At 41.5% G+C, this 26,084-nt stretch overlaps 1 protein-coding gene across 3 annotated transcripts in view; it reads left to right on the top strand.

Moving 5' to 3' along the window:
- efna5b (ephrin-A5b) overlaps positions 1 to 25,400 on the top strand; it is an 88,230-nt gene extending 62,830 nt beyond the window's left edge. Inside the window, exons 2-6 of one of the 3 annotated variants that reach the window (XM_053870085.1) lie at positions 2,937 to 3,229; positions 18,769 to 18,834; positions 19,166 to 19,246; positions 21,101 to 21,145; positions 21,260 to 25,400. In XM_053870085.1, coding sequence (XP_053726060.1) covers positions 2,937 to 3,229; positions 18,769 to 18,834; positions 19,166 to 19,246; positions 21,101 to 21,145; positions 21,260 to 21,381 — 607 coding nt within the window. In that variant the 3' untranslated portion in view covers positions 21,382 to 25,400. The remainder of the gene's footprint in view (positions 1 to 2,936; positions 3,230 to 18,768; positions 18,835 to 19,165; positions 19,247 to 21,100; positions 21,146 to 21,259) is intronic. The other 2 variants (XM_053870086.1, XM_053870088.1) reach the window with 2 other exon arrangements.
- Positions 25,401 to 26,084: the final 684 nt, after the last annotated feature.

The raw sequence follows: 26,084 nt of genomic DNA, 5'->3' as shown, positions 1-26,084 counted from the left end.
CAGCAATGCCACTGGGCTGTGTAATTGAAATGGAAATGAGCCAATCAGGATCCGCAGTGGTGTGCCACCTTACCCAGCATTCACTTTGCTGTTCTGGCTCAATCCCACTCGCATTTTGTGTAACTGTATTTGCGAGTGTCTCTCTGTATCAGCTGACAATACGAGACAGCGGGAGCACAAAAGCTGAGGGAGGCAGCGAGAAAATGCCACCGCTTTCTCACACGTCATTGTTCGGCTAATTCTCATGCTGATGGGTTGTGTCCCAAGGTGATGGGGAACTGGGGCGTAACAAAGATGGGTCTCACAGGTAGAGGGACTCACACTCTGTACTCCCGCAAAAAAAAAAAAAAAAAAACGTATTTACTTACTTTTAAGTCCTGAGCCACGAAAGAATTTCTTCATCCACGTCATGCATCAAAAGTTTTCTCCAATATTTTCTTCATAATACATTTCTCTTCACTCATTTTTCAGCATAGAATTACCCATTGTTACGCGGTTTCATTATTTTTAATGTAATAAAGAAACTTTTTTTACCTCATATCTCAAGGCAATGCATATTTCACTCCTCACGCCGGCCAACATTTGTATTTTTGTGTTGCACCGGCTACACAGACCGATGTATATTTGAGAATACATCACTCATGTGGTGACTTCCTTTTCCTGTGGAAAACCATTGACTGTTTATGGAACAGCAGCCGCCGATTTAAGCCTCCATCGCTATAAACAACACAACCGCCGCATCCAAAACACCCACATTGCTCTCTTGATAACAGGGTTTGTATGAGGACAACCTTTCTCAACACAAGAAGTTTGTTTCAAGGCAGACAGGTGATTCAACTTGCCAACTTGTTGGTGCCTTTGATGTTAACCAAGTGTATGCTTTGCCCCTTACCTGAATTATTCTGGAGCCATATTTGTAATTCACTCCATTTCCAATGAATGGGGTGTCATTTTCACCCCTCCAGGAACCCGGGGGATGATGCCCAAAAATGGTGTTACTTTTTTTCAAAAAACCAAGTGGCAGAAAATGTTCTGTAACAATATTTAGTTTCATCCATCTGCATTAAAGAGGACTGATTTAAATTCACGCCAAGAAACTCTCCCCAGTATGATGCCTTGCTAGCTCCTTTATTCCCTCATCTTCGTCAGGAGCCGGGTCCTTTGCTCTCTGTCGGTGCCTGTTTCTCACCCCCGCCGTCTCCCTCGCTTGGTGCCATTAGCAGCTTCTGGCCGTCGAACTGCTGCGCCTTTGCCAGTGTGCCAGGGAGCATGCTGGACTGATAACACCCACCTGATGTCTGCGCAGGCCTATGTGTGTGGACATGTTCGCTGGGGATCTGTTAAAGTGTGTGTGCGTGTGTGTTGCGCGGTACAAATGCCCGTCCTGTCCCTTTTTATGTGCTCACTCACCCAAACATCCCCTGCTTCATTTGCAGTCAGGGCCATAGGCCGCTATTCTAACTGCTGAGGCACGGAGAGGAGGGCAGCTGAAACATCACACACAGAAGAAACAATACGCTCTCTACTATTTAGAAGAGAAGTTTTTGTAATGCGGTGGCCACTGAGTCGATGACATTTAGAGCCATAAAAGAGATGCGTGCCTTTTCCAGGACCTCTAAAGAGAACGTTACTGACAAGCTAGTTGACACCCCCCATGTTGATCTACAAGGGTAAACATTTTATGCTATGTCTTCGCATAACACACATAAATACACAACTCGCAGCGAGCTGGTTCACACTTCCAAGATAATGAGAAGTGGCTCCGGCTAAATTTGCCACTTGATTGTTGCATTAATCATCCAATTACGCCAACACGAGGCCGGTGACAAGCAAGGCGCGGCTGCCATGCCGCTCAAATTGGAAGCAGAGAACTGCGGTCTGAATTGCCATTTTTAAGTTTGATGGGATGCAAATCCAATTTGGATTTCTCATCTTTCTGAGACACGTACGTCTTCTTTTTTGGGTTGAGAAGGATATACCATTCCGAAGCGCACTCTTCAAATTCTTCTGCGAGTATTTTTGGAGTCTTGTGTTACGTAAAAAGTTTGGTCAAAATTGTTGTCAGGTCGCGCACTTCCAGCACTTAAAACTGTGTGTCAATTATAACCTTCCACCACCTGGTATCTGGGTGAACTGTGGCCGACACAAGCAGCTGCCGGCTGTAATTTTGAGGTTGGCATTGTCAGAGTGTGAGTTCCGAGCTAAAGGCAAACAAGTTTACTCACTTGTTTTTTTTTGTTTTGCCCCCTGTGACCCTGAAGTCACATCAGTACGGGCTCATATTTGGAGTTTTAGGGCTTGTAAAAATGTCCACTTTCGGGTGCTTCAGAGAATGTGTATTGTAGATGAGATTGTGCGTGACAAGAGTGTGGTGTTCTGGCAAATTTGCCTATGCATTGGAGTTCCCTGACCCTGTGTGGCCTGTTCTAGATCATTGCAGCTGTAAAGACGCCTCACTGCACAGCTCTCAACGCCGGTCCAGCTCTGTATTTTTCCCATTATGACATTTACTGTCTGGATCCTTCTGTGTGTCCCAAGATCATTCTGACAGAGAAAGGAAAATCTCCCCTATAAAGCGATTACAAAAAACAAAAAAAAAGTTTTGGTACAGACCGGGGCATGTGTTAGTAAATCAATGATGCAATGATAGATTTATAGAACGACTCACCCTCCTGAATTTATTGAAGTCAGAGGACAAAAGTTTGAGTGGTTGTAAATTTTGCCTCGTACCGTCGGGGTGTTGAAAGATGTTTATGAAATCAATGTGTTAAAAATACAGCAATTTGAAGGACAGTACATGCAGTGGTACACAGAGCGGCACTCGGCAGGATGGATTTATGTGTAAGCAATTTGGAAGCAAGTCTTAAATGCAATTCCTTTTTTTTTGTTTTATGTAGAGAGACATGTGGGCTAAAGTGTGTTCTGTGTTCTTCCAGGTTCCATCGCGGGGACTACCACATCGACGTCTGCATAAACGACTACCTAGACGTTTACTGTCCGCACTATGAAGACTCAGTGCCTGAGGAGCGGACGGAGCGCTACGTCCTCTACATGGTCAACTACGATGGCTACAGCACGTGCGACCACACAGCCAAGGGATTCAAACGGTGGGAGTGCAACCGGCCACACTCCCCCAACGGCCCGCTCAAGTTCTCAGAGAAGTTTCAGCTCTTCACTCCTTTCTCTCTGGGCTTTGAGTTCAGACCGGGCAGAGAGTACTACTACATCTGTGAGTAATGGGACACACATTTTCATGATAAGGATGTGGAAAACTCTCTGTGTTTGCAATGAAAGCATCTTTATCCTTAATTTGGTTTCTGTCTGGACACATGATAGTTGGGTAAATCTGAGCTGAGCCACAAGAGCTTCTCCCATGTTTTCACAACTTTCCATCAGCATTAAGGGAGACATTACTCTGATCCAAGTAGATGCTTTCACACTTTGCTCTAAGCCAAACATTTTCCCACTCAAACCACCTTCCCTAAAAAGGCGAAGGAATTCACAGGGATGAATAATTCCAACTGTGCAGCAGGGAAGGTATCGTGTTATAGTTTAGTGCTAAGTTTTGGTCAGTATTCAAATAAAAAAGAGCACAGCCGCATGTACAGTAATCTGACATATCCCAGCATCCCTTAGTGTCATTGCTCCCCTCCGTCTCACTTTCTGGAACATCACTGAACGGGGTAGTTGAGTCATGCCCTCAGCACTAAAAGCAGCCATTTATGCGCTAAATTGGCAACGTCTTCTGAAGCAGTTAACCCCACAGTCACCCAAGACTACTTTATACTTGTCATGTATTCGGAACTACTCTCTTGCACCACTTCACTTTGTCAGAAAGTCAGAAAACAGAGCTTTGGCAACGGGTTGGGCTTTAGACTAGAAAAGACTTTTGCCCCCTCTGCAGTTATGTGTGGAGGATTACGTTTTTTTAAATCTATCTTTGTGTACTTTGAACCTTTATTTTTTACTTTTCTTTTTTCATTTATCCTCGTCGTTTATCTGAGGTCAGGGTGCGAGGGTGGTAGTACACGGTAAGAAGGCCTTACTTGTAATATCTCGCTTTGTAATACAGAGGCAGTTTGAAACCAAGTATGAGATAGATAGATAGATAGATAGATAGATAGATAGATAGATAGATAGACTCAAGCGTCTGAGGTCGGAGTGGTCACATTTTTACACCCCACACTCTTTCCTTAAATGTCCTCCTAACTCAAAGTGAGTAGTTCATTTTTCCAGGTGAAATCCTTGGTCTTGTACTTGAATGAGCCGATCCTTATCTCATCCTCCTGAAAGTTGCCTACCAATATTTTATCCTGGAAGGTCAAGGCCTAACAGTCCTGAGTCATTGAGCTTGATGACAAAGCTCTCCACAAGGTGGCGATGCCTTGAAACACAGGACAGGAAGTTTAGGAAGCAAACCGTTCAGCCCCGCCCTGGATCCGAAACACATCAACCTGCTGCTGTGACAGTTTTTATAAATAAAAAGAGCCTGTGTCTCGGCTACAAGATGGAGGTTAGTGAGGGGTTATAAAATTCATTCGCACTCTTGAATGGCTCCTGCTAACATTTTATTTCCATTTCTGTTGAGAGATGTTTGTCCTAAGGGCTGGATTAAATTACACTGTGACCGACACCCTCTCCATGGATCACATCCATTCCGCGGCAGTATGCCATATTGGTTGAGTTGCCGGCGGCTTCATTGGTTATTGAATGATTCTAGCGAATAGCATCTCCAGCTAGTGCAGCGGATATTAAAGTCATCCACCATGAAGCGGTCTGACATGCGATTTTCACCATGCCATTGTGTCCATCTGGAGTGGCTGTAAAAAGCGAGCTGATGGGGATGACACGCTCATTTCAGGGAGGGAGTTTGGAGCCTCAGGTGATCGGGTTTAGGAAGAGGTGGTCACGTGACTGGCAGCAGCGCCGCCCTCGCCGTTGAACTTCCTTCTGCCGTCGTCATGTGTTTCACAGGGCACAAGCAGTTGAGGTTGCGTCTCACTTTCATTCATTAACCTTTAGGAACCCGGAATGAAGCGCTTAAAAAGTCAGGATAAAGTCCAAATTGAATCACCACACCGCTTGTTGCTAAAGCTTTATTACAGTCATTATGCCAGGCTTTGCATTTTTGGCTCGGCAAGCTGTTATTATAAATAAACAGCGGAGGTGGTAAAATTCACAGCGACAGCTCTGACTTGCTTTAAATCTGGAAAAGGCTGAAAATTGTCTCTAATCTTGTTTGTACACTGCTAGGCAGATCTAGTGGCTCGGTTTGTGCTGATCCGTCTCAAGGTTTATCTTTATTTACAGGCCAGTTTGGAAGGGATTCACTTTTTCAGTGGTGCTTGTTGAAACACGACTTTTATATATTCAGGTGTCATTTCAAGATACTTTGCATCTCCAATGGGAACGCTGCTAAAGGCAGCCACTTCATCCTCAACCCACAACTTCTTCTATTACTACTTAATAGCATGACACAAACCGGCAGACACGAGTTCACTGTGAGCACAAATCACTTTTCTCAACACAGCCCGCAAATAACTTTGTCTAGTTTGGGAAACCAAGTGTCCAGTTTCAGGCTGACGCTCTCTGGAGATCAAATAAAGGGTTATTTAGATACGCTGGCAACTTATTTGCATATAGAGTACATGATTTATTCACAGGACATTCTCCCCTGCTGTTACTTCTGTCGGCAAAACACACTGATTCACTCCTTTAGCTGTGACTTTCAAGCAATAAATGTGACTTTAAATAGTTCAAACAAAAATGTGGTTTAATGAGCTAAGATGGCGATGGCTGCCCTTGATGTGAAACGTTGAGGAGGATTTGTCTTGGTAAATTTCAGTGTTTTTTTAGGTGCCAGAAATGAGCGTACCAGAGGACAGTGCAAGTTTGGCGACAATGTCCGAAAGGTTTAGCTACGCGGAGAAGAGCGACACGTTGGACACTGTTTTCCGTTTGGTGGTAGACTACCAACGTGCTTGGTAACTTTAAGCTAGCTAGGTAGATTTAAGAACGTAATAACCACTCTCATGCCAAGTTAATGAATCATGGTAGTACTTCATTGACTTTTTAAATAAATGCTACACACGTAACATCCGACTTACGACCAGGATCAGTTCCAACCAACCGGTCATAAGTTGACGTGAGGGTTATAGCTACTACTGTAGTGGCAGATCGCTGTGTGAGAGTGAGATGCTGGGATACTGTGCTTCGTACGCGTCGCCAGACATTAAATAAACGTAAGTCGAGCAGGTCGTAAGTCGGATGTTACGTCTATGTGTTTGAAGGTGGGAAAAAATAACATTAAACTGTGAAATTTAGCTCTAAAGTCATTTATATTTTTGACTCTTCTTCTAATATGTTGTGTATTTTATTATCCTGGTCTAGACTTCAGTACAAAGCACGACTGGACTGATATTTATTATGTTTAATGGGCCTCTATTCATCCAGCTGACACAACCAGCTGAAGCTGCTTCAGTGTTTTTGTTAACTATAAATTTCAGTTAACTCGAACCATTATTAGTGACTGATTATATTTTCAAAATTCAGCTGTTATGTGCCTTCAACCTGAAACCACATGTACATGCATGTGAGAGGGATATGAGATCTGCCGCATGAAGTCAGTCTTTGACCTTGTAGCCCATTTGCCTACAGTAGATATGAGCGTGTGTGCAGTGTGGTGAAGCTAAGAGAGAAAATTGTATGCATCATTAGCCACTGATGCGGGCTATACCGCTCACCTGCACTCGACAGAAATGTCAATGTGCCCCGAGGCAGAGGTCACTTGCCACCGATCCTCGAGGCGGGGGTTGGAATTAGTTACCTTCCGTGAGTGTATGTGCATCATCTGGGGACAACCACTTCCCCCCTGGGTCTGGAGGTTCAGGGACTGATAGTACTCCTTGCTCAGATCTTGTCTTTGTCTGGCCTTAGAAAATTCACATTTTTTCAGTCCAGCGTGAACCAAAAAAATCCTTGTGATTTTCCTTTATCAGAAATGAAAATGTAAAGTAGCATACTGTCTACGGCGTGTCCTCATATTCTGGCCTCCCAATCTCTGTCTCCACATGCACTGAACCTTTGATATACAAGTAACATCCGACTTACGACCGGGATTGGTTCCTACCAACCAGTCGTCAGTCAGATTGGACATAAGTCTAATGCCATTCAAAATAGCAGACGTGAGGATTATAGCTACTACTGTGGTGGTAGATGGCTGTGTGAGAGTGAGATGCTGGGATACTGTGTTGCCGTAACTGTCGAACGCGATGCTGGGCTGTTACGTGCTGCGGTGCCATACATTGAATAAAAAAAAAGCATTTGCTGACTGTGATGGTAAGTACTGGTGGACGTAAGTCGAGCAGGTCGTAAGTCGGATATTACTTTTGCTTGTTTCCCATCTCGTCTCTCCCAATGAAGCCCTTCAACGCTGACTCTTCTAACTCCGTTTTCTGTGTCAGAGCCACTGTCTAAACCACACTTCTCGGCTGAATTAGGAAATACATTTTTCAGATGTTTGCAGACCCCACAATCTGGCGCCTAGAATCTGAAAAGGCCAGCAATCTCATACTGGTGGCAGCACAATGCATGAAATAACTGATCAGGTGTGTGTTTCTTCTAAGCTGGGCGATGCGAGGGCAATAGGAAAATCACCACAGTGCGACCGAGTAGGTGGGGTTCTGGACTTGGTTGGACTTGTTTGCTTTATTGCGTCTCTCAGAAATCTGTTTCACTGTTGTTGCTCGAGTTGTTTTGGTGAACTATACAAATGTGAAAGAGTTATTTACCTAGTTTTTCAACCGTAGAAATAGGGAAGCATTTTTTTGAAGCTTTAATTATCAAGTCATGTTGCAAAACCAAACTAAGAAATCCGAGTGAAAAAGCTCTCCAAATAGGTCCTGACTGGTTTACCAACACACAAAGCAGGAGATTGGCCATAAATCCAGTGATGCACACTGAAGCAGTTCTACAGTAAAGCAACAGCAGGAAAAATGGCATTAATAGAAAAATGAAATAGAGGCAAGAGGCGGTGGTGTTTTGTCGGCGCTGAGGGAGGCGTGCTAATAATGATTAAATGCTAGTGCTGTTCTGGTGATGAAGGAGACCTGCGTACGGACACCCTCATAACTCAGTCTTTTCATCCATTCACATAAAAAAAAAAAAAAATCCACCCTGTCATCAGTATGCAGGAGTGATCCGACACCAGTGGAGTAATGTGATTGAAAACACACATGCCCTCATTTACTTCATGCATGGAGACGAATAAACTCAGGTCCAGGAATAGCCACCCGGACTCACGCTGTCTTGAATTCATTATTATAATACAGACAGATGATAGACATTCCGCCCCCTCCCTCGTCTGTGTCATTGCTTTTTCCCTCTGCTCTTGCTGCAAACATTTGGCTAACAAACGGGCTCATGTTGTGTCGCTGTCGAAGACAATACATATCAAAACTTTGAGGAAATTCATAAATAAAAGTTGCTTCCATCTATCCGTTTATCCTTCCTAATAACAGAGGCTCGACATTTTCATTCTCCTTTGAAATTTTTTTTTCAGAATTTTCGTGGGGTGTCATTGGTGTTGTTGGTATAATACATCAACATCTAGAATATTATTATTATACTATGTGGAGCAAAGGAACCACTGTCTCCTGATGTGATGCATTGATTTAAAAAGTTAGCAACTTCCAAATTTGAGTTACCAAGCTAGCTGACAGGCGCTTATGAGCTTCACATTAGAATTCAGGTGTGTTCAATGTCTGGCATCAGGCCCATTTGAGGTCTTAGGGCTGATTTAATACCTCTGTTGTCAAATGTTTTGATATTTTTAACCATAAGATAAACACAATTCCTAAATAAAACACTCAAGGTTGTGCTGCTATCTCTCTGTTCAATTTTAAATTTTGAAAACTAACATGCCGTTTTTAGTGTTCAGCCTTGTAAGGAGAGAGCACAATGAGGGGAAGGATACACCATTAGGTTTGCTCACATTCAAAGATACCAGCTAACAGAAGCAAGTCGTTCCAATGGAGTAGACACCCACAGACTTTGCCCCTTCCTGGGAATGGATGGCAAGTGTCTGAGCGTCCTGTCTGTCATAACATTATCCTGTGGTATGGTACAAGGTCCCAATAATGGGCTGCAAAAACAGTCTGGGCTGACTACTGTATTTGTTAAAGGTAGGTTAAGGCAATATTTATGAGCTCATGGATCAGAATGTAGCCTATAAAGTTGCAAGCCAACTGAAAATCAAGGAAGCAAAGTCCTAGCTTTTAATCCTGTGGTGTAAATCTCCCTCCCATCCATCCCCATCCTCAACTGGTCCAAGCAGAGTTCATGACTTTTCATTTTTATCGTTGTAGGATTTTTGCTTTGAAAAACATCCAAGACCTCCAGCATGGCACCCACCGCTAGTTGCGATTTCTCTTCTTCTTTTGATCCTGTGTGATGTCTCGCCCTGCACGGATGCAGGCATCCCATTTAATGGGTGGCTTACAGAGTACACAGTATGTTACCCATTCATGTGGGCTACTAGGCTCCTCCTGCGCCAACTGGTTGGACCCTTCTATAAGGGCCGCCTAGTTGCTTCAAGATTCTATGACCATCCCCTTTCATGGGTCAACAGTTGGTATCAGGATCAGGATGGCAGGGGTGGTGTTCAAAGCTGCCTGGCTGTTATGAGTTTGGGATTAGTAGTGATACATGCTACCTCATGTAGCCATTTGTTTCACTCAGTGTTTTTGGTATACACTGCCTGGCCAAAAAAAAAAAGTTGCCACCTGGATCCTGGATCTGGGGTTGCTGCAGTTGGTCAGGTCTAGGTTCAGCAACATGATGTGCTCAAAGAATGAGGTCAGCTGACCACCTGAATATACTGAATGACCAGGTTATTCCATCAATGGATTTTTTCTTCCCTGATGGCACGGGCATATTCCAAGATGTCAATGCCAGGATTCATCGGGCTCAAACTGTGAAAGACTGGTTCAGGGAGCGTGAGACATCATTTTCACACGTGGATTGGCCACCACTGAGTCCAGATCTTAACCCCATTGAGAATCTATGGGAGGTGCTGGAGAAGGCTTTGACAGCGGTCAGACTCTACCATCATCAATGTGAGATCTTGGTGAGATTTCTGGCTTGAATGATGACCTTCGAGATGGGGTGAGACAGAGTCTTGATAAGTGTGTGACTCTGGCTTGCAGTGCAGAGAGGACCAGCCGAGGCTTGTCACACCCTATCTAGCTAGGATCAGCTGTGGTCACGTACAAGCGGCCAAAACAATTGTTGGACATCCACATTTAGATCAGTTGGTTAAATGGAGCATTCGGTGTCTGTAGAACTGTTGGAAATTTTAGGACGTCATCCCTATTTTCCTGGAAGAGTGTTTTTCTTTAGCAGTCTCTGGCCTGCACGACGCCCTCAAACCTTCATTTACAAGCCTCCACATGCATTTTGCCACTCATTGACTGGAGCTTCTCCCTAGATAAATATGAGGTGTGGTTTACATCAGACTCTAGATTGTGTTATTAATCTGTGGTTGAATTGATGGAGCTCCTTTTCCCTTCCCACATATCTTAAAGCTCCAAATTTGTTTGGTCACAGGCTCATTGTCATGCTTGACAGAGAGTGAGCAGAAGCCCAGATGTCCAAATATATCCATTATGTAATTCTGTGTCACATGTAATGAAACTTTATTATCCTCAGAGATTTATTATTCCGTGGCTCCTTAAAAAAAAAAAAAAAAAGTTCCGTGTACTGCTCATAAATCAAGAGATGAATCACTTGAAGAAACCCAAGTTCCCATACTTTCAATCACTCACATGGTAATTTGCTGGAGCATCATTATGTGATGTTTCCACAGAATTTGGTGCTTGATGTACTGGCATAATAATGTGGGGAAATAATGTCATCACTCGATGATACTGACGGCCGATAGTTGGAGGAAGCTACCGCGTTGTGAATGAACCATTATTGATTCCCGCCTCCGTCCCTCACCATCGCTCTGGCTGTGTCTTCTCTTCTCACTTGCCTCAGCGCTGTTGACCTCGCCACCTCCGGGAATGTGGCGCATGGAAGGAGTTTGCTTCACTCCAGTGAAAGATGTCCAGCTATCAAAGGGGTTGGGGGGGTAGTTTATGTTCCCACTTCTGTCTGAATCCCAGTTGCTCCATCTCCCTCATTCCCTCCCATTGTGTGCTCACTGAAGTAGCAGCTGGTTAATGAGCCTCTCCGGCTGATATTCCTTTCCATCTTCTTGGCGAAACACACACTTGCGGATACACAATGTTGACCTGCTGTCTTTGAGAGGAAGCCACTGAGTTTCTGGTGTCAGTGAAAGGACACTTAGAAGGACGTTTAAAGATCAGTCATGCCAGTGCTGGAGAGAACCTCATCTGTGCTGAAGTTCAAGTCGAATAAGTCAGCAGAACCATTGTAAGTCACTTTGAATGACAACTGAAGGGACCGTGCCTCAGCCTATAACAGCAAGAAGGTTTCTTGTTTGAGTCAAGTTTGACGCAACACTGGCTTCGCGGCTAAGCTGAATTTTGTCTGTGGTGGGCAGTCTGTGGTGGCCCTCCTTTTTAGCCGGGATCAGGTTCAGTCTCATGCGGCATCGTAAAAATGGGAAGGAAAGTTAGTGATGGGGACGTGATGCATCAGGCTTTTAGCTAGGAGGGCGTCTGGGCGTCTGCAAAACATTAAAAAATGGACGCCAGTGTCTCGACCGTAGTTTGACCGCTAGATGCCGCCACGTGCCACCACCATACCAGCGTAATCTGGTGGCTAAGATACGGCCAAGAATTGGATGTCTAGACACCCAGACGCCCTTCTAGCTAAAAGCCTGATGTACGTTAGCTATCAAACAGTCTGTGACATTTCGCACATGCTACCGTCAAGTTCTTCACACACACACACACACAGTTGTTTTTGAATGATTCAATATTTAATTTAAAGTTATTTGTGTTGGTCACACAAAAGCGTAGCCACCATTTTGCAACAGTGGTTTGTTCGACAAGAGTTGTTAGTAGTAAGAGCTTGACCTCCCAAGGACGGCGTTAGGTAACGTCACAACCCTCAAAACCTCCTCATCTGCCTTGTTATTGGAGGAAACACAACATCAGCAAAAATCGAGTGCCTTGCAGACAAAGGAACTTTCCAATCAATGTCCGAGGAAAGGGCTTCACATTTTCCAGCCACTCATACGAGGGAACTTTTGTTCATGACCGGTAGGTTGTGAACATCAAAGTGATTCATGTTAAAAAAAATGAATCAATACATTGTCAAGAAGAAGGTTAAAGGACACTGAAGTGTCTGGATGATCTGTCTGTCCCTGACGGAATCCCACTGAAGCTTCCTAAATCCTCGGTATGTGGAGAGTTTGTCCTTATTTTTACTGTACTGTTTCCACACCTTGGGACGGAAGGACAAGCGCTAATGAATGCCAGCAGTGAATTCCAAGCACGCAGCAAAAGAAAAGTCGTCTGCCTGCGAGCTGTCTAATTAGCCAGATGAAAATGTGTGACGCGTAAGGCATAAAAGGTATTGAAATAACAATTTGTGAAGCATATTCATACTTTTGGTCGCCCTGGGCACAGATTTAAGTAAACTCAGACTCCAGGACTTTGCCATTCCGTAAATATGACTCTGTTTGCCCTGTGTTTGCCACATGACTGAGTCAAATTGGATGGCAGTAGCGCTGGTTTTTCCCCTGAGGTTACAGGAACCTCAGTTCATACTGGCCCTGCTCTGTCAGAATAGCTGGGACAGTTACAATATATAATATATATATATATATATATATATATATATATATATATATATATATATATATATATATATATATATATATATATATATATATATATATATATATATATATATATATATATATATATAGATTAGAGATAGATTGTTTAATCTTATTTAATAGTATAAGTATTTTTCTATATTATTTATTTATTGTATTCATTTTTTATTAGCTTTCTCACTCAGTGATTTTTTTCTCCATCTTAAAATATAGTGCATTTAATTAGGATATGAGATGATATTATTATGCAATATTTTGAATAAAAATATCAAAAACAACTTTAGGACTCCTTTTTCCCAATTTTTCTTTCTAATGATTTTTGTTTCCCGATGACTTTGCCAGAAAATCACTATTTGCATTATTAACTGTATGCAATTAAAACACATTAATAATAATAATAATAATAACAATAATAAGAAGACACTAAAAAGAACATTCAGACACATTTTTTTCAAATATATATATATATATATATATATATATATATATATATAGCAGAGGATGTATCTCTTTAGTTCAGACCTGGGCATAGAGTGGCCTTTTATTGTTATTATTATTATTATCATTATTATTATTATTATAATAATAATAAACCATTTTCTAATCTTAAATCTTAGAGATAGATTGTTTAATCTTATTTGATAGTATAAGTATTTTTCTATATTATTTATTTATTGTATTCATTTTTTTATTAGCTTTCTCATTCAGTGATTTTTTTCTCCATCTTAAAATATAGTGCATTTAATTAGGATATGAGATGATATTATTATGCAATATTTTGAATAAAAATATCAAAACTCTTTTTTCCCAATTTTTCTTTCTAATGATTTTTGTTTCCCGATGACTTTGCCAGAAAATCACTATTTGCATTATTAACTGTATGCAATTAAACCACATTAATAATAATAATAATAACAATAATAAGAAGACGCTAAAAAGAACATTCAGACACATTTTTTTCAAATTATTATATATATATATATATATATATATATATATATATATATATATATATATATATATATATATATATATATATATATATATATATATATATATATATATATATATATATATATATCTTTGAATGATATATTTTATGAATGAATTAAATCTCTTTCATTTTGATTTGTCTCCTGTGAATGCTGACCAAAATAAGTCAGGTTTTGAATTTGTAATTTTGAAGCCAACTCATGAAGTAGTGTGGGACTCTTTTATCCTGATTTTTTTTTGCAGCAGTGTGAAGTGTGTAGTCGAGTTTCTTTGTCTGTTTCCTCCACTGCTTTTAAGTAACATATTGACTTTAATAAACAAACAGAGCCTCTTACTAATTGTAAGTCAGTAACAACAAATTTGATGTATACAGACATTATCTGTTTAACTATCCCGCTGAACTTGCGGTCCCAGAAGCGGTCGGCGTCATCTCCCTTTGTGCCAAATCAAAATGTTGAGCTGGTGCTTGAAAGGCAAAAGGAAATGTGTTTTCCAGATAACATTACAGTTGCAGTAAACCTTGGCTTGGGCTGTGATTGAAACAATAGTGCAGCAAAGCCGCGTTGAGCCCACCTGTTTGTTCTGCCGTAATTGGATTCTGCTTGGTTCCATTTGCCTTAATGCTGATGCATAATGCAGCGTACTACAGGGGACTTGCCATTACCAGCTGGGGGACAAGGCCTGGAGATGTAACCTGACCTTACACCCCCCCAACCCCAACCCCGGCCCATCCCTGGCACATCTTTTCAAAGCAGCCACATGCTCAGACTGGATGGATTGATGGTCCAGTCGTGGGCCTGATGGGAACCAGAATAGCAGGTGTTGATGTTGCCGCCTGCAAGAACAATAAGCCGGCTCTCTGCACGCATTAATCCAAAATACACAGCCTCGCTGGCATGGACAGTTTGGGCCAGGACTCCTCATCAAACGCCCAGTATTAGGTGCTTTAACCAAGAAGGGGATGGGGATCCAGAACTTAATCTCTCCTTTGTAGGCAAGAATGTACAGCGGCAGATCTCGGTCTTCGGCAGTTTAATGAAATCAAGTGTTCGCCTCAGTGAAGCACGATCCTTCTTCTTTTCCCACATTAGTGGAGGGAAAAATGTGCCGGCACCCGCTGACTTCATGTAGTCGATTCAAAACCTTTAAACACTTACACCTGCAAAAATATCTTCGGCTGCATCACGAAAAACCCAGTGTGTGTTAACGCTTTAGTTTAACGCTAATACAGCGTCAGCGGGTGCCACCGCAAATCCAGTCAGTCTCCTTCATCTTCACCTTCATCTTCTTCACGTCCTTTGCCACTGCACATGTTTGCCTTCTCCTTTCATCTCCAGCTCTCTTGGCTCAACCACCTATCGCTTCTCTCCATGCCTCCCACCCATCTGCCCACCTCAACTTTGTCTCTCAACGTCTCTTTTCTGTACTCATTTCTGATCTTGACCTTTCAACCCCCTGCGATGAGAAGCCACAGTATCTTAAAACTTTAAAACTGCTTAAAACCGTGTGTATGTGTTCCCAGGTTGATAGTTTCTTCTAGCTTCTGATCAAACTGTATCAACTGCCTCTTAACAATCCATATGAGGCAACTTGTGATATAGAAGCAACGGCATAATGTTTCTAACACGCCAGTGAGCGGAGACATTAGCGCAGCTCTATTCACTGTCATCATGACATAAAGTCCCTCCTGCTCCTTGGCATTTTCATCGGGACCATACTTCTCTCATGATCAGCTGCTCTTGCTAAGTGGCCTGTGTCGATGGCTGTGACTCAACTCTGCCCACCACGGTGATGAAGAGGAGACATCTGGAGGTGGTGTGTGTGGACTTGCATGTGTATATTCAAAGAGTGGACAGTGAAAATACATTTATAAAAAGTGCAACAGGTACAGCAATAGCGTCTAACCACTGATGAATTTGTCACCGGTAGTGTCGAGCGTGTGGGCATAGTGTTTCAGCAGTGAGCCGTAGAACAGTATTTTTCAGCTACAATATATAGCAAGTGCTATTTGTCCCCAGCTGAATTTGCAGTTGTTACTTCAAGGACACTAGGTATCCATTCAAACGCCATTCAAAGTATTTTTCGCGTGTCGTCACTTGTATTAACTGTCGTCATAGCACGACTCCAGATGTCCCATTTTGATTTTTTTTTTTTTTTTTGAGAGTGAGTTTATTTGTTTTGTGTGTAGGCAGTGGGCGCTCAAGCCTTGTCATTTCAATTCATTATTCTCCGTAAATGAAGGGGCAAGTGTTTCCCCTGATTTCAGAATTCAATTCAAGGTTCTCCTTAAGATTATTTCCCAAAGGAGGCGTATGTCTGACAGCAGTGCATTGGGAGTGATGTCCCAATATGGGGGTTCCGTATGTCCCTGAAGCGCTGGGCAGAACCTTGCTATTCTAAATGAATGACAACGGGCAAAAGAAGTAAATCGGGAATCGAACGCAACATAATACAAGCACAATGTCTCCACATGGAGATCATAAAAATGCACTGTACATGAACATAAAACTCTCCCGATATACATGAAACCGTCATCTATGTGCAAATATGAATGGAGTCATGGGGGGCAGGTCACATGCGCTGCGATATCTCAGATTGAACATTTTTATAGCTAAGCGGTGCAGAAGCGCCTATTGTGCCGTCCTCTATTATCCAGATCACATTCATGGTGAAGCTACAACAAGAGCTGAAACCCTGGCTGCACAGCTGAGAGAGACCGAGGGCGAGAATTTGATGAGCTGTTGAGAAAAATGAAAGTGTATTCATTTGTGGGAATCTCAGGTTAAATCAGCACAAGAGAGCGTGCTGGATTTAATGGATTGCTACTTATCCTTTCCTTTTTCTAGAGGTGCGTGATAACCTCAATGGCGGTCCTTTTTCACAGGCTGGGTTTAGGAGGACGAGAAACACAGCAGATGGAATTAAAGAAAATTCTATGTATAAGTGCCGCATTCATTGTATGAGCCTTTGATGAGTGCATACGGCCTCGGTGACAGATGAGAAGAGAGGGTGACACAGCTGGGAGAGGGGAAGAGGAAGGAGGGGTTTGCTTAAGGTTCACTAGAGAGGAGTTGACAGATCCCAAATGGTCGCCTTTGGAAAGGCTCAGCTTCATTGCATCAGCTGTGGAATGATCCAGTGAGCACATAAAACGATGCCCAGAAGACAGCTTTAACCAACGAAATGGGCTTTCTGGAGCCGTGGCTCGACCCCGGAATGAAAACTATGTTTACAGGGAAGGACATTAATGTCGTACAAGTGAGGAAAAATAGCGCTATCAACGTTTAATCACCTAGCATGAGCTGCTGACAAAAGTCGACAAACAGAATTTCAAACTGCTTTGCTTTGATGGATGGCTGCAGTGAGCACTCGCTGGCCCCTACTGACGTGTGCTTGACCCTGTTCGGGGTCTACAGGAGAAAACACCTGGTGCCTCGCCGCAAAACACCATTAGTGGTCAGACGGACACACATGCGCACACTTACACCATTAGTCTACAAAGTACACCCTAGGTTAGCTGGCGAGGACACCTGTATTTCAGGCATCAGAGGGACCTTTCGAACTGCTTTGAGGAGCTAAGAATATCTCTCTTGTACCTGAGGATTATCAACTGGAATATATTATTGGACAGTCCTCTAAATGGAACTACACTGGGTTGCTGTTTACTTGCTCCTAGCAAGCCCTGAATGTGCGGTTTTTCACTGACACACTTAGTGGAATCAGTTTGAGTAAAAAAATAAATAAATAAAAAACAGCATCAGCAACATCCCGAACAAGGATTTCTTATTAAAGGGGCGATCCCAAACCTCTTTTTAAAACAAGCCTAAAATGGGTTGTATTTTCCGCACTTCTTCACTGTCAAGTGAAAGGCAGTATAAGTTGATATAAAGGCTTCACTTCTATATGAATGATTCATGCAATATAATTTATATTTCTAGCATGTGACAAAAAAGCCATGGCGGCTTCTCGTCTGTCTTGTCTGACCACTGCGCAAAGCCTCCTCCAGCACATCCTGAAGATTCTCAATGGGGTTTAGATTCCGGACTCTGAGGTTGCCATCCATGTGTGAAGATCGTGTCTCATGCTCCACTCATTCCCGGTTTGTTCTCTCGGAATAGGCCATTCTAGAAGGCAAAAAAAAAAAAACTGCATGATGGATTAAACTTGTTTTTCATATGAGCGACTCTTCAATGTGCCATGCACTGAAGTCAGACATAAAATAATTGGTTCTGTGGAGTCTTTCTGATCCGCCGTAGCACCAGAACAAGCATCACTGCTTTCTACCTGGTGGCTTTTCGGAGAACTTGCTTTAGACTCAAGGCGCCTCGGGCCAAGATTGCATCTGCACTCGAGGGACTCCTCGTGGGACCTGTGTAGTCGGAAGGAAGTCTGGCCCTCCCTGATGCAACTGTTACCCCAGCGAGCGATAAGCAGTTAAAGACGGATCATTGGCAGAGAACAACTGTGTGTCTGCGGCAGATGTAAAACCAGAAATGGATTTAACTTACTGCAAAACCTCTAAATCCGCACCGTGACCACGTAATATCTCATTTAGCTACCGATACATGAAGTATTTCAAAATGGCTTCAACTCATTTGAACCCTTTTTTTGCTCATCTGTGTCAGACCTGCACATGTCTGTCTTAAATTATTGGGATTAAGCTGCTTCCTGTTGTCGAGTCAAACTTTAAACCATTAAATGTGAGTAGAGTACTTGAGGGATTTCCACGATCTGTAAATAATTCCAGGCTATAATTCCACGCGGACCGTGACTAACCCGACAAATCCATTCAAGTAATAACATTGACTCTTTTTTTTTTTTTTTTTGTGAATGTGTGTGTGTGTGTCGAGTCAGAGAGAAGGCAGACTATATTCATTATGCATGTGCTGTGTCTTGTGCGTGTGATTTAGAATTAAGTCTAATATGAAAGCCCTCTTTGACTTAATCTGTTGCATGTCTTTCAGCCTCCACCGTTGCAGAGAACGGGAAGAAAACGTGCCTGAAGCTCAAAGTTTTCGTCCGACCATCAAGTGAGTACAACGCAGGGCTTTGTCAAAGAGCTTTTTTGGAGAAGACATTTGGAGACAAAATCAAAACAGTTTCCCTCTCTGGTTACCTTCCCAGTCACCTTGCTGCTCACTCTCCAACATTTCTGAGCAAATGTTTTCAGTAAAAACACGAGGAGACTGAAACATGATTGCATCAAGTGAATTCCTTGAATCCCATCTGAATGTTGCCATGAGCTTTGTTGCTTGAAATGTTTGATATCGGGGCTGAGTTTGGGGAAGGGGCTTCAAATGTCACTAACCTATTTGGCGTAAACCTCTAATGATATTTCACTCTCTCTATTCTCTGTTATAGACAGCTGCGTGAGAACTATAGGCGTACATGATCGTGTTTTTGACGTAAACGACAAAGTAGACAATACATTAGAACCACGAGGTTAGTATGGCTTCTGCTTTTTTTAATCTTTTCAGTAGATTTGTCTTGTTTTTTTTGTCTTTTTAAGCTGTTTGATCTCTGCCTGGTGCTTCTGTTATATCTCCAAGTTTCATCATGCTGCTGTCGCTGCTCTCTGCCTGCTCTGAACTGCTGTTTGTTGTTCATTCATTCACTGCATGAAATAAAACACGCACTCATGTTGAATAATATTCTAAATGTTAAAGGTGTTCGAGTCACTTTAATGGTAGTTTATGGGCAACAGCAAATCTGGGACAAACAGTGTAAAGAGCAAGAGCACATCAGCCAGTTATTCATCCTCACTTTAGAACGTTTATTAGTTTGGGATGTAATATATACTAAATCTTATTAATGGGTAATTGCTGCTTCTCATGTAGTTGGACCGTATACTATCACTAGTATTTACAGTACAACATCAGTAATTCAAATGTTGTTTACAATCAGTTACAGTAGTTACATTCCCGTTCAGGGCAGAATATTCTTTGCATAATATGCTAATAAACACTTTCTAATAGTTAATAACTGGAGAATATGTGACTGATGTGCATGTTAATAAGTGGTTTATAACTGGGTGACTTACCTTCCTGGATATAAAGTGACAAAAGCTGCGATGAAAAGGATTTAAAAACAAATAAATAAATGAAAAGCTACCAAAAAAAGCATTTTGTGGAAATAATAGGTTCGATAAGTTAAAAAAGAGAAATGTTTCTGTGGATGTGGGTAGTACTAAATCTGTATTTTTGTCTCATGTTAAATTCATGTCATAAAAGCCTAAAATGTCTGCATATCTCTTGACTGTAATATACTGTATGTTGAGGAAATTTATTGAGCAAAGAAACCCCTGCTAAAATTAAAAATTTGTTAAGAACTCCTACATTAAAGCAAGTACTCTACATGAAAGAAATCTGTATGATATTTTTCACCATGCTCTACAATGGTTAATATTTAGATTACCAATTTAATACCGAACAAAATAATAATAATTATATATATATATATATATATATATATACACTAGACACTACATTCGACAAATAATATGCATATAATATTATTACATGTAATACAAATTACTATCAGTAATAAGTCATATATACGAAGCTCAGTAGAAGCTATGGAACTTGGGGGAAAAATACAGTCCTGTAAAATAAATAAATAAATAAACAATAATAATCATGAGGATGTTAGATCTGCTGTATTGGTGCAGGTTCTAATTCACTCCAGTCTCAGTGTGAGTGAATTGATGCATGTATTTGTTGAATACTACTACTGCATAAGCTCAGTTGAAACAAACACACATATTGCTTGCTTTCATGGAGACACCTAAAAATACAAACATTGGCTCAACATCCACCTTCCCTGACTCACGTCTGTGGTGCAGCAATACTTGTTTAATGCACCCGATTCACATCGCAGACATTTACATTTTCTTTTTTTTTTTTTTTTTAGGGTTGAATGACTTTTTAAAATAACCACATAACCGCACAGAAGCCTGCTGTGAGAATGCATGTAGGCATTTGCATAGTAATTAAAGCCATTTAATTGATACTGTCAGTCCAAGCCGTCTTCTCATTGTGACTGAGGCACATCAACAGCATCTCCTCCTCATGTCTGATGGTATCTGGCCGTCACCACTGCATGCTTCTGCTGCCTGGTTTCTTTATTGTGAAGGATTGAAATTTAAATACTCATTCATCAGCCGTCTCACTTCGATGCATACAAATGTGCATGTTTTTATCCGGCGCCTGCACGCCTCCGCTGTGATCACCAACGTCGCCGCTCTCGGATAGCGAACCCAGATTCATGTTTTTGACTATGACATATGAATATTTACAGCAACTGAAGTTCATATGGCAACTCAGAAGTCTGTATCTATCAAATGTGAGCATTTGAAAAACATTTTAGCAAATATACTTCAACAGTTCATATTTATCACTTCTTGGTTTTGAGTCTGTGAAAAACTAACGTGGCGTTTGTGTTTCCTTGACGTCTCAGACGACACAAGCCATGAGCCAGCCGAGCCTTCCCGAAGCGACGAGACAAACGCTGCGCCGCACCTTCAGAAAACCAGTCTGCTGGCGTCGCTGCTCTGCCTAGCAGCGCTCTTCACTTTATAGCGCCTCCACATGCCCTGGAGACCAAACTACACCTAGCGTGGCCTGAATCTGCCCAAGATTGTCGGGGTGGGGAGGGGGGCGGGGTTTGGATGGAGCTGGTTTTGCTTGATTTGGGCGTCCGAGCAGGCTTCTCAAGGAACCCTCTTTTTGTGTTTCACACAGAGAAACAAGAAACATATTTAAGTGGTCTTTCTCCATCTTCGAGTGAAGAAGTTGATTGTGGGTGAGAGGATTCCACTTTCAACACAGATGCCAAATCCCGTTTTTTGACACTTGCGTGTTTCGGTTTTTCCATTCGTTTCTTATTTATGTATCTGCAGCACTGATGTTCGGCCACATACACAACTGACATGCAGACGTTCTTAGGAAGTGTTCAGTAGCAACGCAGCTTAGGCAGACAGCGAGAATCATAGGGGATAGACATGACTGTACATATTTGAAATGCATCCCGAGACCCCCTGTTGAAACCCCTCATGGTTGGAGTCACTTCTAGTGCAGTTACGGAGCTGATGAAGGTGAGCTGGCGCTTAAAAGGCTACGATTACGCCGATAAAGACGTGTGGGTAACATGCTTCTGTCTGGCAGAACAGCACGTTTAAGATGTGAACCTCAGAGAAACAACAACAAACCGCTGAATTTATCCAAATAATTCAAAAATATTTTCATCACTTCAATTTGAAGGTACAAGGTGTGTAATGAATAATAACAAAATAAATCCATTTTACTGCTTCAAATACACTTTTAGGATTATTTTTATAAGCCTCATCTTTGCCATATTTTCTTGTTCACACAAAGCACTTGTTTGTTGTAGGCACTTTGATTGTAGCACTTTAGTAATGCGTACAAAAAACACTGTGTACACAGCTGGTGCAGTCAAACTACCATTAGCTTTTCTTCAGGTGCTCACTTCTGCTTCTGTACTTTCTTAAAGTAAATATATTCCATGCAAAACAAAAGAAGGAAATGTTACCCCATGATCTTCTAAGCCAAAAAAAGGGGACCCAGAATTGAAGGGGTCCCAGTTAACACAGTGTTTTGCAAAATTCAAACTATATTTTTGGAGTTTGTTACGATAATTATTTTAACTGCATGATGGCTATTGAAGTAAAAGTGCGTGGAGCTTTCAGAGTGATGTTGCCATTGTTTATTTGTCTCACCCCTGGTGTGTTAAGACTAATAAACGTTCATCTTGCAATTAACAGACTGCAGTTGTGGAACATTTACTGAGTGAAAAATCAATCCCATCAGCCACAAACAATGTGAACTGAGTGTTTCTGCTCAGCTCTTTACTGTTAAACAACAGGTTTTATATTAGTGGGGAGTCAATGTTGTATTTGTGTCCTCTGCGCTGTACACAGGCCTGGCGATACCGGTCGGGAAAAATTGCTTCCTTGAAGCACCAGTATGACAAACGTGGCACAATTGTCTCAGAAAGTGAGGAGCTCAGATCCTGGTCCACCTTCAGCTGCTAGAGTTACCGGTTTAAGTGACTCCTTTAATGAGGTTCAAAGTGACAGGCATGTGGACCCCATGTTGGGGCGAGGGGAGTTTTCCTTGAATTAAAAATAGATGGTGAAAGGCTTGGGGGGTCTCGGGAAGGGAGGGATGGGGTGTAGGTTTCCGCCGTGGGTTTTTTTTTTTTTTTTTTAAACACCAATGACCTTGCAGTTTGAGGTAGTGAAGGAGAAGAATTAAAAGTGGAGGATTAGAGTGCCTAGCAAAACACTTTTCAGCAGTCTCGAAGGCATGGTGTTTTTGTTTTGAAGTTGTGGCTGCCTTTCCCCACCCACAGAGACCGCCTTTGCCTTTTTGACATTTACTTTTAATGACAGAAATCCGGGGGTAATAATTTGGGAGAGCATTTTGAGGGGTACTAGTTTTCAGCCAAACAGCACAGGGATTTAAAAAAAATAAAAAATAGAAAAACAGACGCTTGTCGGCAGATTAACATTTGACTTTTATCCAAAACCAGCTATTGTTCTCCTATCGCAGCGATTATTATTGTTCCACACACACCTGGGAGATGAGGATCAACTTATATATGAACTGGATACTGTGTATCCTGAGGTAGTCCACCATAAAACATGTCAGTGGTAGGTTAGTATCTGTTTTGTACCTGGAGGACAAGAAAGAAAGATACATCATTGTTGTATAATTATTATTACTGTTATGATGATGATGCCTATTATTATTATTATTATTATTAGGAGAAATTCTTGATGTACATAGTGTTTGATATTAAAGTATTCATTTGGTTCTTATGTCTTTTCTAAAAAAAAACATACAACTATGGTATTATCTCTGGGTTTTACTGTGTGTATTGTTCTGGAACATTGTGTACATGATCCTCAATACATGAAGGGGGAACGGTCCGCGTGTCGTTTGTGTAACATTTAGAATCAAAACATCAAGTTATTTGTTGAAACAAATTCATCGGATACATTTATGGGTCGGGAAAGTGTTTTTAAAATTCAGCTGGAGTACAGGCAGCAGCACACGGTGGTCAGTGCTTTGGGAAAAGGAAGGAGCCCCTTATGTGTTGTGAACAGAATTGTGCGGATTTTGCAACTACTTGGAAGGTACATAAGAGGCGGCATCTCTGAAGAACGAGTCACTTTGAACGCATCATTTTCCTGTGTTTCTCTCTGGGTGTCGGAAACTGGTGGGATAGTCAAGCAACAGCTTGGCCACAAGTTTATTTAGACAGAGGAGAATCTACGGAGAAAGTGAATGACTGATCCGAAAAAAAATGTTTGTGTTGTTAATTTATTTTGTGCATTTTTTTTTTTTACTGATTCGGAGTCACAATCAAAATTGAACTAGATTTTTGATTCTAAATGAAAGAGCGACTAAAGCGCGGGCGGGAAAATGTGGGTGCTATACACACAAACACACACACACACGTGTACAGAGGACTGGACTTCAGCCGACGACTGGCTCACGTGTCTCATGTTTCAGCTCTCCATCTCTTCACGAACGGACCCTGCTACAGAAGGAACTGCTTTACAGACAACAAACTTTTCTACTTGGCCTTCAGTGTCTGGGAGCATGTTGGTCAGAGTGAACTGCAAATGGAGGAATTTCATGATGTGGCATGCGCATGAACTTGATGAACATGTTGGGGGAAAAAAAAAAAAAAAAATCGAGAAAAAAAAGTTTTCTTTTGCTGTTATTTTCTTTATGACGTGTTAGATTTGAGCATCATGTTGTGTGTTTTCACCTCCAACGAACGCACGTAGTGACGGATTAACAAATGTACATAAAGCATTTCAGTGTGGGCCATTTTGTATCACAAACTTTAGTTTTAATCCTGTGTAGTCGCTGACTGTTCATCCTCTATCAGACATCGGTCATGTATAAATCACTGTGTGGAGTTTTTTTTTTGTTTGTTTTTTTTTTTAACTGAGTTTGGAAATCGAGACCTTTTCGTTTCTGTGTGTGTGTGTGTGTGTCTTGTTTGCAGTTGCCACAGTGAATGGGAAGTGGCAACCCTCTTTGGCAGCCAGGAGTGTTTCCCATGCCTTAGCCCTTCAGCCTCTGCGCTGGCAGCCTTGTCTGTGTACAAGACGCTCTCTGCCATTGTGCTTTTACACGGAGCGGCTGCTGGCGTCAAACAGACTACAACAGGGCCCTTCACTTTCTCTCCTTTTTTTAGCAAACGCTGAATCATTTGTCCCTGCGGTAGACGTTTGGCACAGTTCAAGGATTAGTGCACCCCTTTTTATCCACAAATCCAATACTGGATTGTTAGTAGGGCGAAGCTTATCATCGATCCATGTTCTGCCTCTCGTCATCGGCCCTCTAGTTTGTGATAAGCCTTGTTCATTCCTGTCCTTTCCCATTCTCCTTGTGCTCGACACCTGCTGCCCACATTCATTTCTCAACCTTCGCTCCCGCTCTGTCATCAGTGGGGCATTGTTTCCAACCTGCTTTTTTACACTATATAGAAGAAAAACACAAAAACAACCTGTATTTGTATATACACGTCTGAGCATCTATGAGTACTTCAATAAAATGGATTCATTGCTTTGACTATCGTGACACGGTTTTGTGCTTGATTTGTATGGGACTGTGGACCAAGGTTATTATAGGTTATTACACAGTTCTAAACAAAACTAGAGTTGTAAATTGTTTCCATTCACTAAAATAAAAAATGTAACAATAGTTTTTCAAAAGAAACGTTGCATTGTCTGCAACATATTACAATACAATAAACATATTAAAATGATAGTTGTCTTTGTAAATTTATTTCATAAAGAAGCATTTTGCGATCATTCAAATTCTAATTAAAATGTATTTCGGCTTGACTCGGTTTTAAAAGTGTCAGTTAATACATCTTTTAAATGGTGTTTTTTTGTGACCTATTTCAATCGCCAAAATTGTTATTGACGTACTGTGAACACCCCATATTGAGGAAATAAATAAATAAAACCTAAAACAGCAAAATCAATCGAAACTAATCTGAAACTAATTAAAACTAACTGAATTTGAAAAATCAAATTTAAAATAAAACAAATTAAACTTTTCTGATGATGTATTGAAAGGATGAAAGAGTTAAAAATTCATTGGGATGATCTTAAAAAAAGTGATACCCAAGTCGAGGTCAAGACTAAAGTAAGAATTCAACAGCAGAGTGCTTGTCAGTCGGTGGGGAAAAAAAATCTCACTTCAAACATGAATGAAAGATCAAGAAAAAATTGCAA

This window comes from Synchiropus splendidus, chromosome 7 (assembly GCF_027744825.2).
Source record: "Synchiropus splendidus isolate RoL2022-P1 chromosome 7, RoL_Sspl_1.0, whole genome shotgun sequence".
NCBI classification, from domain to species: Eukaryota; Metazoa; Chordata; class Actinopteri; order Syngnathiformes; family Callionymidae; genus Synchiropus; species Synchiropus splendidus.
The sequence above is the reverse complement of the archived record's forward strand: the minus strand, read 5'-3'. Positions and strand labels throughout refer to the sequence as shown.